Source organism: Petromyzon marinus (genome assembly GCF_048934315.1).
Source record: "Petromyzon marinus isolate PM22_M1 ecotype Great Lakes invasive population chromosome 67 unlocalized genomic scaffold, UKy_Petmar_22M1.pri1.0 chr67_unloc.4, whole genome shotgun sequence".
Lineage (NCBI taxonomy): Eukaryota > Metazoa > Chordata > Hyperoartia > Petromyzontiformes > Petromyzontidae > Petromyzon > Petromyzon marinus.
Window position 1 is genome coordinate 303,405 of NW_027422594.1, and position 14,723 is coordinate 318,127.

At 50.5% G+C, this 14,723-nt stretch overlaps 1 protein-coding gene across 1 annotated transcript in view; it reads left to right on the forward strand.

The window, feature by feature from the left end:
• Positions 1-13,188, forward strand: part of LOC116956789 (run domain Beclin-1-interacting and cysteine-rich domain-containing protein-like) — a 64,398-nt gene extending 51,210 nt beyond the window's left edge. The window contains exon 17 of the mRNA XM_076058004.1: positions 4,166-13,188. Coding sequence (XP_075914119.1) covers positions 4,166-4,368 — 203 coding nt within the window. The 3' untranslated portion in view covers positions 4,369-13,188. The remainder of the gene's footprint in view (positions 1-4,165) is intronic.
• The last annotated feature ends 1,535 nt before the right edge of the window (positions 13,189-14,723 follow it).

The following is a 14,723-nucleotide window of genomic DNA, read 5'->3' on the forward strand; positions in this document are numbered from 1 at the left end:
TCACTCATACACTCACTCACCACTCACTCATACACTCACCACTCACTCACCACTCACTCACCACTCACTCACCACTCATCACTCACAACTCACTCACCACTCACTCACCACTCACTCACCACTCACTCACTCACCACTCACTCACCACTCACTCACTCACCACTCACTCACCACTTACTCACCACTCACTCACCACTCACTCAGCACTCACTCACTCACTCACCACTTACTCACCACTCACTCACCACTCACTAACTCACCACTCACTCACCACTCACTCACTCACCACTCACTCACCACTCACTCACCACTCACTCACTCATCAACTCACTCACTCACCACTCACTCACCACTCACTCACCACTCACTCACTCACCACTCACTCACCACTCACTCACTCACCACTCACTCACCACTCACTCACCACTCACTCACTCACCACTCACTCACCACTCACTCACCACTCACTCACTCACCACTCACTCAGTCACCACTCACTCACCACTCACTCACCACTCACTCACCACTCACTCACTCACCACTCACTCACCACTCACTCACTCACCACTCACTCACTCACCACTCACTCACTCACCACTCACTCACTCGCCACTCACTCACCACTCACTCACCACTCACTCACCACTCACTCACTCACCCACTCACCACTCACTCACTCACCACTCACTCACCACTCACTCACCCACTCACTCACTCACTCACCACTCACTCACTCACCACTCACTCACTCACTCACCCACTCACCCACTCACCACTCACTCACTCACCACTCACTCACTTACCACTCACTCACCCACTCACCATTCACTGACCACTCACTCTCCACTCACTCACCCACTCACCTATCACTCACTCACCACTCACTCACCACTCACTCACTCACCACTCACTCACCCACTCACTCACTCACTCACCACTCACTCACTCATCACTCACTCACCACTCACTCACCACTCACTCACTCACCACTCACTCACCACTCACTCACCCACTCACTCACTCACCACTCACTCACTCACCACTCACTCACTCACCACTCACTCACCCACTCACCACTCACTCACTCACCACTCACTCACTCACTCACCACTCACTCACCCACTCACTCACCCACTCACTCACTCACCACTCACTCACCACTCACTCACCACTCACTCACTCACCACTCACTCACCCACTCACCATTCACTGACCACTCACTCACCACTCACTCACCCACTCACCACTCACTCACCACTCACTCACCCACTCACCACTCACTCACCCACTCACCACTCACTCACCACTCACTCACCACTCACTCACCCACTCACCACTCACTCACTCACTCACCACTCACTCACTCACTCACCACTCACTCATCCACTCACCACTCACTCACCACTCACTCACCACTTACTCACTCACTCACCCACTCACCACTCACTCACCACTCACTCGCCACTCACTCACCACTCACTCACTCACCCACTCACTCACTCACCACTCACTCACCACTCACTCACTCACCCACTCACCACTCACTCACCCACTCACTCACTCACCACTCACTCACCACTCACCACTCACTCACTCATCAACTCACTCTCACTCACTCACTCACCACTCACTCACCACTCACTCACCACTCACTCACCACTCACTCACTCATCAACTCACTCACTCACCACTCACTCATCACTCACTCACTCATCAACTCACTCACTCACCACTCACTCACTCACCACTCACTCACCACTCACTCACCACTCACACAGACAAATCTCCCCCGTGTAGCCTCTAACAGACTGTAGGGGCAAGTGCTGTTAGTAGCGAGTAGCACCTGTGAAGGTAGACACAGACAAAGGTCCCCCGTGTAGCCTCTAACAGACTGCAGGGGCAAGTGCTGTTAGCGAGCAGCACCTGTGAAGGCTACCGGCACCGTGGCACACGAGGGGGGTGGGTGGCTACCAGCACCACGCCCGGCCGCCTTTGTCTCCCCAGTGGCGATGTTCACTACACACCCATGGCACCAGCCACTCTTTTGAGGCCGAGTCGACCTAGGGGAGGCCCAGAACCGGTTCAGATCACCTGCGGTTATATTGGCTGCGAAGCAGGCAATCGAACCCGGGGCCGCCAGGTCCGTCGCCCCGTCTGTGCCCAACAGCTGCCCTGCCGCCGCTCCCCGCACGGACACACGCACGGACACACGCACGTACACACGTACAAACACACACACAAACACACGCACGTACACACGTACAAACACACGCACGTACACACGTACAAACACACGCACGGACACATGCATGTACACACGCACGGACACACGCACGTACACACGCACAAACACGCACGTACACACGCACGTACACACGCACGTACACACGTACAAACACACGCACGGACACACGCACGGACACACGCACGTACAAACACACGCACGTACACACGCACGGACACACGCACGGACACACGCACGGACACACGCACAAACACACGTACACACGCACAAACACACGTACAAACACACGTACACACGCACGGACACACGCACGTACAAACACACGCACGTACACACGCACGGACACACGCACGGACACACGTACAAACACACGTACAAACACACGTACAAACACACGCACGGACACACGTACAAACACACGCACGTACACACGCACGTACACACGCACGTACACACGCACGTACACACGCACAAACACACACACGGACACACGCACGTACACACGCAGTACACACGCACGTACACACGCACGTACACACGCACAAACACACACACGTACACACGCACGGACACACGCACGTACACACGCACAAACACACGCACAAACACGCACGTACACACGCACGGACACACGCACAAACACACGCACGTACACACGCACGGACACACGCACGTACACACGTACAAACACACGCACGTACACACGCACGTACACAGTACAAACACACGCACGTACACACGTACAAACACACGTACACACGCACAAACACACGCACAAACACACGCACGTACACACGCACAAACACACGTACAAACACACGTACAAACACACGTACAAACACACGCACGTACACACGTACAAACACACGCACGTACACACGCACATACACACGCACAAACACACGCACGTACACACGCACGTACACACGCACGGACACACACACGTACACACGCACGTACACACGCACGGACACACGTACACACGCACAAACACACGCACGTACACACGCACGTACACACGCACGTACACACGCACAAACACACACACGTACACACGCACTCTGCTTGTTGTCGTTCCCTGCTGTCGCCGCCTGTTCTTGCCGGTGGTTGCTGCTGCTGCTGCTGTTGCTGTTGTTGTTGATAATTGGTTGGTTTTTTTTTACACCCTTTTATCCGGAAACAAAACTGACACCTTTTTTTGCACGGTGTAAATGCTCCACCCCGAGGTCTCGTACTCTGATGGTGCATTGTCTCTTTGAGTTGTGCGGCGCCTTTTTTGGCGTCTTCTGGTCCAACACCAACGTGAGACTTAAGGGCCTCTAAAGAAAAGCTGTCTCGGGCATGGACCAATCAGTTTCAAAGACAGTGCCACATACATTATCAGAGTTGTTGATGTTTTGTGTTTGCGTTCCGACCGCAGGTATTGTGGTCAATGTAAACATGACTCCTTGTCAAAAAAAAGACGACAGTTTTGTTGCCAGATAAAAGGGTTAAAAAAACAATTATCATATTCTTTGGTTCTTTCGGTAAAGTCACCACGTAGAATGAGAATAAAATAATAAATTGATAAAATAAAATAACACAATAATATTCTCACGACGTTTCGGCCACAACACAAGCGGCCTTCATCAGGTGAAGGGACGAGACTGTCTGGAGGACACCACTCCAGCGCTGGAGTCCTACCAGACAGTCTCGTCCCTTCACCTGATGAAGGCCGCTTGTGTTGTGGCCGAAACGTCGTGAGAATATTATTGTGTTATTTTATTTTATCAATTTATTATTTTATTCTCATTCTACGTGACTTTACCGAAAGAACCAAAGAAGATGAATCCTTGCAGTCACGAAAGCTTTAAGTCGAAAATTATCATATTTTGCTACTGGCAAATGAGGTTTCCAGTGGTGGTGTTGTTGTTTTTGCAGAGTGCCGCGCCTGCTTCCACCGCTCCTGTTTCCTGCCCTCCCTCCCGTGCCCCCGTTGCCAGCGGCGACGCTCGCGCAGGGAGGAGATGGATCGCCGCGACGACGACCCCGGCTTCCCCGCCAACGGCCCCCGTCTCCCCGACAACGGCCCCCGTCTCCCCGACAACGGCCCCGTGTCCCTGAGGACGACCCCGTCTCTCTGATCGCCCGGGTTTACCCTCAGCCGTGCTGTTGCCGTGACAGCCGTTGCCACCCCATCGGTGTAGACAACGCCCTCTTACGATTGGCCGTGAGTTCCGGCGGGCTCTGGTTGTAGCAGGGACGTCGCGAATGTCGGAAGAGTAGAGCGGGGTCGGGAGTCTCAGGCGAATCGATCCGATCTGAGGAGGCGTCGTGACATCGTAAACTTTTGCTCGCGTAAGAGCCGTTGCATCATCCCCCCGCCCCCCGCGCCCCCCCAATTGCCAATCAGCTGTCGGCAAGACAGCTCCGACGTCGCCCAGACGGCATCACCCAGGCAACGTGGCCGCCATTACGTCACCCAGGCAATATGGCCGCCACGACGTCACCCAGGCAAGATGGCCACCACGACGTTACCCAGGCAAGATGGCCACCGCGACGTTACCCAGGCAAGATGGCCGCCACGACGTCACCCAGGCAAGATGGCCGCCACGACGTCACCCAGGCAAGATGGCCACCACGACGTCACCCAGGCAATATGGCCGCCACGACGTCACCCAGGCAAGATGGCCGCCGCGATATTACCCAGGCAATATGGCCGCCGCGACGTCACCCAGGCAAGATGGCCACCACAACGTCACCCAGGCAAGATGGCCGCCACGACGTCACCCAGGCAATATGGCCACCACGACGTTACCCAGGCAATATGGCCGTGACCACGTCACCCAGGCAAGATGGCCGGCCACGATGTCACCCAGGCAAGATGGCCGCCACCACGTCGCCCAGGCAAGATGGCCGCCACCACGACCTCAACCAGGCAACATGGCCGCTATCTTTGCTCCATGCGCTTAACCCGCTCCATGGTTGGGAGTGTTTATGCAGAGGCTTCACTCTTCAATTCCAGCAGGCCGCCCTGGTTAATACTGCGGTGTGTGAACCGTTAGACAGGGACTCTTCTACTTATTAACAAGTTAGGTTCCAGAGGTCTGTTTGTAAGTCCATTTGTTCGCAAGTCCAACTTTACTCCTGTCGATTCAGAACATGTTGTACGGCATGTACACTGGAGCACGATGAATGGCTTTAAAAGTTGTTTCACCTCCTGTACATGTAGATGCCACTGGTTCTTCACGTTCTGCAGATGTAGATGCCGCTGGTTCTTCACGTTCTGCAGATGTAGACGTCACTGGTTCTTCACGTTCTGTAGATGCCACTGGTTCTTCACATTCTGTAGATGTAGATGCCACTGGTTCTTCATGTTCTGCAGATGTAGATGCCACTGGTTCTTCACGTTCTGTAGATGTAGATGCCACTGGTTCTTCATGTTCTGCAGATGTAGATGCCACTGGTTCTTCATGCTCTGTCGATGTAGATGCCACTGGTTCTTAATGCTCTGTCGATGTAGATGCCACTGGTTCTTCATGTTCTGCAGATGTAGATGCCACTGGTTCTTCACGTTCTGCAGATGTAGATGCCACTGGTTCTTCACGTTCTGCAGATGTAGATGCCACTGGTTCTTCACATTCTGCAGATGTAGATGCCACTGGTTCTTCACGTTCTGCAGATGTAGACGTCACTGGTTCTTCACGTTCTGTAGATGCCACTGGTTCTTCACATTCTGTAGATGCCACTGGTTCTTCATGTTCTGCAGATGTAGATGCCACTGGTTCTTCACGTTCTGCAGATGTAGATGCCACTGGTTCTTCACGTTCTGTAGATGTAGATGCCACTGGTTCTTCATGTTCTGCAGATGTAGATGCCACTGGTTCTTCATGCTCTGTCGATGTAGATGCCACTGGTTCTTAATGCTCTGTCGATGTAGATGCCACTGGTTCTTCATGTTCTGCAGATGTAGATGCCACTGGTTCTTCACGTTCTGCAGATGTAGATGCCACTGGTTCTTCACGTTCTGCAGATGTAGATGCCACTGGTTCTTCACGTTCTGCAGATGTAGATGCCACTGGTTCTTAATGCTCTGTCGATGTAGATGCCACTGGTTCTTCACGTTCTGCAGATGTAGATGCCACTGGTTCTTCACGTTCTGCAGATGTAGATGCCACTGGTTCTTCACGCTCTGCAGATGTAGATGCCACTGGTTCTTCACGTTCTGCAGATGTAGATGCCACTGGTTCTTCACGTTCTGCAGATGTAGATGCCACTGGTTCTTCATCTTCTGCAGATGTAGATGCCACTGGTTCTTCACGTTCTGCAGATGTAGATGCCACTGGTTCTTCACGTTCTGAAGATGTAGATGTCACTGATTGTTCATCTTCTGCAGATGTCACTGCTTCTTCATGTTCTGCAGATGTAGATGCCACTGGTTCTTCATGTTCTGCAGATGTAGATGCCACTGGTTCTTCACGTTCTGGAGATGTAGATGCCACTGGTTCTTCACGTTCTGGAGATGTAGATGCCACTGGTTCTTCACGTTCTGCAGATGTAGATGCCACTGGTTCTTCATCTTCTGCAGATGTAGATGCCACTGGTACTTCACGTTCTGCAGATGTAGATGCCACTGGTTCTTCACGTTCTGCAGATGTAGATGCCACTGGTTCTTCATCTTCTGCAGATGTAGATGCCACTGGTTCTTCACGTTCTGCAGATGTAGATGCCACTGGTTCTTCACGTTCTGTAGATGTAGATGCTACTGGTTCTTCACGTTCTGCAGATGTAGATGCCACTGGTTCTTCACGTTCTGTAGATGTAGATGCCACTGGTTCTTCACCTTCTGCAGATGTAGATGCCACTGGTTCTTCAAGTTCTGCAGATGTAGATGTCACTGGTTCTTCACGTTCTGCAGATGTAGATGCCACTGGTTCTTCACGTTCTGTAGATGTAGATGCCACTGGTTCTTCATGTTCTGCAGATGTAGATGCCACTGGTTCTTCACGTTCTGCAGATGTAGATGCCACTGGTTCTTCACGCTCTGTCGATGCAGACGCCACTGGTTCTTCACGTTCTGCAGATGTAGATGCCACTGGTTTTTCATGTTCTGCAGATGTAGATGCCACTGGTTCTTCACGTTCTGCAGATGTAGATGCTACTGGTTCTTCACGTTCTGCAGATGTAGATGCCACTGGTTATTCACGTTCTGCAGATGTAGATGCCACTGGTTCTTCATCTTCTGCAGATGTAGATGCCACTGGTTCTTCACGTTCTGCAGATGTAGATGCCACTGGTTCTTCACGTTCTGCAGATGTAGATGCCACTGGTTCTTCACGTTCTGCAGATGTAGATGTCACTGGTTCTTCACGTTCTGCAGATGTAGATGTCACTGGTTCTTCACGTTCTGCAGATGTAGATGCCACTGGTTCTTCATGTTCTGCAGATGTAGATGCCACTGGTTCTTCACGTTCTGCAGATGTAGATGCCACTGGTTCTTCACGCTCTGTCGATGTAGATGCCACTGATTCTTAATGCTCTGTCGATGTAGATGCCACTGGTTCTTCATGTTCTGCAGATGTAGATGCCACTGGTTCTTCATGTTCTGCAGATGTAGATGCCACAGGTTCTTCACGCTCTGTCGATGTAGATGCCAATGATTCTTAATGCTCTGTCGATGTAGATGCTACTGGTTCTTCATGTTCTGCAGATGTAGATGCCACTGGTTCTTCACGTTCTGCAGACGTAGATGCCACTGGTTCTTCACGCTCTGTCGATGCAGACGCCACCACCGCCATCTGTTGAATATACGAATCTCGGTCCCAACAGGCAACTGGACTTACGGAACGCGTTTGTTCGTATCTCTGAAAGTTCGTAAGTCGGATGTTCGTAAGTAGGGGAGTCGCCGTACTACTGCCACGACTCCGCGCCCCATCTGCTTCACCCGCAGTGGACGTTGAAAGATCCGCCGAGGCGTCGTTCGCAAAGAGTTGGGCCGTGGTGCGCCACCGTGATGGGCGCGGATTTGCCAAATATTTGCAAATGTTACAAAGCAGCCGCAATCATCACCACCCCCTACTACTGGCAGCAGGCCAATGCACAGGGACAGCTGCCACTGGGGGTGCCCCTAGGCTAGACCCACACAGCGGCAGCCATCACCACCCCCTACTACTGACAGACTGATGCACAGAGACAGCTGCCACTGGGGGTGCCCCTAGGCTAGACCCACACACAGCGGCAATCATCACCACCCCTACTACTGACAGACTGATGCACAGGGACAGCTGCCACTGGGGTGCCCCTAGGCTAGACCACACACAGCAACAATCATCACCACCCCCTACTACTGACAGACTGATGCACAGAGACAGCTACCACTGGGGGTGCCCCTAGGCTAGACCCACACAGCAGTCAATCATCACCACCCCTACTACTGACAGACTGATGCACAGAGACAGCTGCCACTGGGGGTGCCCCTAGGCTAGACCCACACACAGCAGCAGCAGCAACCATCATCGCCACCCCCGACTGAAAACCACATCAAATGTTCCAAATGCACTCAATCGTTACGAAATGATGAACTTACTACTGTTGATTAATTTAATGATTAATGTTATTACATGAATGTTTATCGATCATGAATTATGCATTTGTTATTATTACATTTATAACGTGCCTATGATTATCATTAACCCCGGGGAGCCTCACCGAATGTCAAGACTCGACAAGCCAGGGTCCTGTTAAGCTGTTGGAAGGGGCGATGATGATGCTCATGATGATGATGCTGCTGCTGCGAAATCTCTGTCGTGGAATTTGCTGCAGGGAATGTCTCCGCACTGATTGTGGAGGGTTGGTGGAGGGGGGAGGTCGTGGGGATTTTTCGTCGATAGCAGTTCCACTGTGGGTGTGGGGTTTAGCTATGGGAGGAGGACATCAAGTAATTCAGAGGAAACCCCCATGCAGGACGGGGAGATAAGACACAAACTCCACTCACTCTGTACAACACAAACTCCACTCAGTCTGTAGAACACAATCTCCACTCAGTCTGTAGAACACAATCTCCACTCACTCTGTAGAACACAATCTCCATTCTGTAGAATACAATCTCCACTCTGTAGAACACAAACTCCACTCACTCACACTCTGTAGAACACAAACTCCACTCAGTCTGTAGAACACAATCTCCACTCTGTAGAACACAATCTCCACTCTGTAGAACACAAACTCCACTCACTCTGTAGAACACAATCTCCACTCTGTAGAACACAATCTCCACTCTGTAGAACACAAACTCCACTCTGTAGAACACAAACTCCACTCACTCTGTACAACACAAACTCCACTCAGTCTGTAGAACACAATCTCCACTCACTCTGTAGAACACAATCTCCATTCTGTAGAACACAATCTCCACTCTGTAGAACACAAACTCCACTCACTCACACTCTGTAGAACACAAACTACACTCAGTCTGTAGAACACAATCTCCACTCACTCTGTAGAACACAATCTTCACTCTGTAGAACACAAACTCCACTCACTCTGCAGAACACAAACTCCACTCACTCTGTAGAACACAATCTCCACTCACTCTGTAGAACACAATCTCCACTCTGTAGAACACAATCTCCACTGTAGAACACAATCTCCACTCTGTAGAACACAAACTACACTCACTCACACTCTGTAGAACACAAACTCCACTCAGTCTGTAGAACACAATCTCCACTCTGTAGAACACAATCTCCACTCACTCTGTAGAACACAATCTCCACTCTGTAGAACACAAACTACACTCACTCACACTCTGTAGAACACAAACTCCACTCACTCACACTCTGTAGAACACAAACTCCACTCACTCTGTAGAACACAAACTCACTCACTCTGTAGAACACAATACCCACTCACTCACACTCACTCTGTAGAACACAAACTCCACTCACTCACACTCGCTCTGTAGAACAAACTCCACTCACTCACTCTGTAGAACACAAACTCCACTCACACTCTGTAGAACACAAACTCCACTCACTCTGTAGAACACAATCCCCACTCACTCACACTCACTCTGTAGAACACAAACTCCACTCACTCTGCAGAACACAATCTGCACTCACACTCTGTTGAACACAAACTCCACTCTGTAGAACACAAACTCCACTCACACTCTGTAGAACACAAACTCCACTCACACTCTGTAGAACACAAACTCCACTCACTCACACTCGCTCTGTAGAACACAAACTCCACTCGCTCTGTAGAACACAAACTCCACTCGCTCTGTAGAACACAAACTCCACTCACCCTGTAGAACACAAACTCCACTCACTCACACTCGCTTTGTAGAACACAAACTCCACTCACTCACACTCTGTAGAACACAAACTCCACTCACACTCAGTAGAACACATTTTCCACTCACTCTGTAGAACACAATCTCCACTCGCTCTGTAGAACACAAACTCCACTCACGCTAACTCTGTAGAACACAAACTCCACTCACTCCCGCTAACTCTGTAGAACACAAACTCCACTCACACCCTGTATAACACAAACTCCACTCACACTCGCTCTGTAGAACACAAACTCCACTTACACTTTGTAGAACACAAACTCCACTCACTCACACTCACTCTGTAGAACACAAACTCCACTCTCACTTTGTAGAACACAAACTCCACTCACACTCGCTCTGTAGAACACAAACTCCACTCACTCACGCTCACTCTGTAGAACACAAACTCCACTCTGTAGAACACAAACTCCACTCTGTAGAACACAAACTCCACTCACACTCTGTAGAACACAAACTCCACTCACACTCGCTCTGTAGAACACAAACTCCACTCACACTCTGTAGAACACAAACTCCACTCACTCACACTCTGTAGAACACAAACTCCACTCACTCTGTAGAACACAAACTCACTCACACACTGTAGAACACAAACTCCACTCACTCTGTTGAACACAATCCCCACTCACACTCACTCTGTAGAACACAAACTCCACTCACTCTGCAGAACACAATCTGCACTCACACTCTGTTGAACACAAACTCCACTCTGTAGAACACAAACTCCACTCACACTCTGTAGAACACAAACTCCACTCACTCACACTCGCTCTGTAGAACACAAACTCCACTGACACCCTGTATAACACAAACTCCACTCACACTCGCTCTGTAGAACACAAATTCCACTCACTCACAATCACTCTGTAGAACACAAACGCCACTCACTCACACTCGCTCTGTAGAACACAAACTCCACTCGCTCTGTAGAACACAAACTCCACTCACCCTGTAGAACACAAACTCCACTCACTCACACTCGCTCTGTATAACACAAACTCCACTCACGCTAACTCTGAATAACACAAACTCCACTCACACTCGCTCTGTAGAACACAAACTCCACTCACACTCTGTAGAACACAAACTCCACTCACACTCGCTCTGTAGAACACAAACTCCACTCACTCACACTCGCTCTGTAGAACACAAACTCCACTCACTCACACTCTGTAGAACACAAACTCCACTCACACTCAGTAGAACACATTTTCCACTCACTCTGTAGAACACAAACTCCACTCGCTCTGTAGAACACAAACTCCACTCACGCTAACTCTGTAGAACACAAACTCCACTCACTCACACTCGCTCTGTAGAACACAAACTCCACTCACACACTGTATAACACAAACTCCACTCACTCACGCTAACTCTGTAGAACACAAACTCCACTCACACCCTGTATAACACAAACTCCACTCACACTCGCTCTGTAGAACACAAACTCCACTTACACTTTGTAGAACACAAACTCCACTCACTCACACTCTGTAGAACACAAACTCCACTCTCACTCTGTAGAACACAAACTCCACTCACACTCGCTCTGTAGAACACAAACTCCACTCACTCACGCTCACTCTGTAGAACACAAACTCCACTCTGTAGAACACAAACTCCACTCACACTCTGTAGAACACAAACTCCACTCACACTCGCTCTGTAGAACACAAACTCCACTCACACTCTGTAGAACACAAACTCCACTCACACTCGCTCTGTAGAACACAAACTCCACTCACTCGCTGTGTAGAACACAAACTCCACTCACACTCGCTCTGTAGAACACAAACTCCACTCACTCACGCTAACTCTGTATAACACAAACTCCACTTGCTCTGTAGAACACAAACTCCACTCACTCACACTCTGTAGAACACAAACTCCACTCACTCACGCTAACTCTGTATAACACAAACTCCACTCACACTCGCTCTGTAGAACACAAACTCCACTCACACTCGCTCTGTAGAACACAAACTCCACTCACACCCTGTAGAACACAAACTCCACTCTGTAGAACACACACTCCCCTCACTCTGTAGAACACAAACTCCACTGTAGAACACAAACTCCACTCACACTCGCTCTGTAGAACACAAACTCCACTCACACTCGCTCTGTAGAACACAAACTCCACTCACTCACACTCGCTCTGTAGAACACAAACTCCACTCACTCGCTGTGTAGAACACAAACTCCACTCACACTCGCTCTGTAGAACACAAACTCCACTCACTCACACTCGCTCTGTAGAACACAAACTCCACTCACTCACGCTCACTCTGTATAACACAAACTCCACTCATTCACACTCTGTAGAACACAAACTCCACTCGCTCTGTAGAACACAAACTCCACTCACTCACACTCGCTCTGTAGAACACAAACTCCACTCTACTCACGCTAACTCTGTAGGCCACAATCTCCACTCACACAGAAGGAGGAGCGAGTCGAGAATCGAACCCAGGCGCTTGTTGCTGTGAGGTCTCTCGCTCCACCACCGACACCACCGCCACTCTGCCACCCTGAATGCACTTTGTTGTCATCGCGATGATTGTAACGTTGTATTAACTTAAATTAAAGCCGCGTGACACTCGAACCTGCGACACCGCACATTACAGGTGGGGTGGGGGGGGCACGTTCACAGGATGTGCCACCCTCGGGGTGAGTGGGTGAGTGGGTTATGGTTTGTGGGTAGGTGTGTGGGTGAGTGGGTAGGTGTGTGGGTGAGTGGGTTATGGTTTGTGGGTAGGTGAGTGGGTTTGTGGGTAGGTGTGTGGGTTATGGTTTGTGGGTAGGTGAGTGGGTTATGGTTTGTGGGTGGGTGAGTAGGTGAGTGGGTTATGGTTTGTGGGTGGGTGAGTAGGTGAGTGGGTTATGGTTTGTGGGTGGGTGAGTGGGTTATGGTTTGTGGGTGGGTGAGTAGGTGAGTGGGTTATGGTTTGTGGGTGGGTGAGTGGGTTATGGTTTGTGGGTGGGTGAGTGGGTGAGTGGGTTATGGTTTGTGGGTAGGTGAGTGGGTAGGTGAGTGGGTGGGTGACTGGGTTAGGGTTTGTGGGTGGGTGAGTGGGTTATGGTTTGTGGGTGGGTGAGTGGGTTTGTGGGTAGGTGTGTGGGTGAGTGGGTTATGGTTTGTGGGTGGGTGAGTGGGTTTGTGGGTAGGTGTGTGGGTGAGTGGATTAGGGTTTGTGGGTAGGTGTGTGGGTGAGTGGGTTTGTGGGTAGGTGTGTGGGTGAGCAGGTTTGTGGGTAGGTGTGTGGTTGAGTGGGTTATGGTTTGTGGGTAGGTGAGTGGGTTAGGGTTTGTGGGTAGGTGTGTGGGTGAGTGGGTTTGTGGGTAGGTGTGTGGGTGAGTGGGTTAGGGTTTGTGGGTAGGTGTGTGGGTGAGTGGGTTATGGTTTGTGGGTGAGTGGGTTTGTGGGTGAGTGTGTGCGTGGGTTATGGTTTGTGTGTGGGTGAGTGGGTTATGGTTTGTGGGTGAGTGGGTTTGTGGGTAGGTGTGTGGGTGACTGGGTTATGGTTTGTGTGTAGGTGAGTAGGTTATGGTTTGTGGGTGAGTGAGTGGGTTATGGTTTGTGGGTGAGTGAGTGGGTTATGATTTGTGGATAGATTAAGGTTTGTGGATAGGTGTGTGGGTCAGTGGGTTATGGTTTGTGGGTGAGTGTTTTTGTGGGTGAGTGGTTTGTGGGTAGGTGTGTGGGTTAGTGGGTTATGGTTTGTGGGTGAGTGTGTTATGCTTTGTGAGTAGGTTATGGTTTGTGTGTGGGTTAGTGGGGTTATGGTTTGTGGGTTAAGGGTTCGTGGGTTAAGGGTTCGTGTGTAGGTGAGTGAGTTAGGGTTTGTAGGTGTGTGGGTGAGTAGGTTATGGTTTGTGGGTGAGTGGTTTTGTGGGTAGGTGTGTGGGTTAGTGGGTTATGCTTTGTGAGTAGGTTATGGTTTGTGTGTGGGTTAGTGGGGTTATGGTTTGTGGGTAGGTGAGTGAGTTAGGGTTTGTAGGTGTGTGGTCACGTTGTGCAGATGTAGATGCCACTGGTGCTTCCGTGTTCTGCAGACGTAGATGCCACCACGGCAATCTATTGGCCCGGCGATGAACTTACGACTCTCGTTCTGAACAGGTCACTGGACGTACGGACAG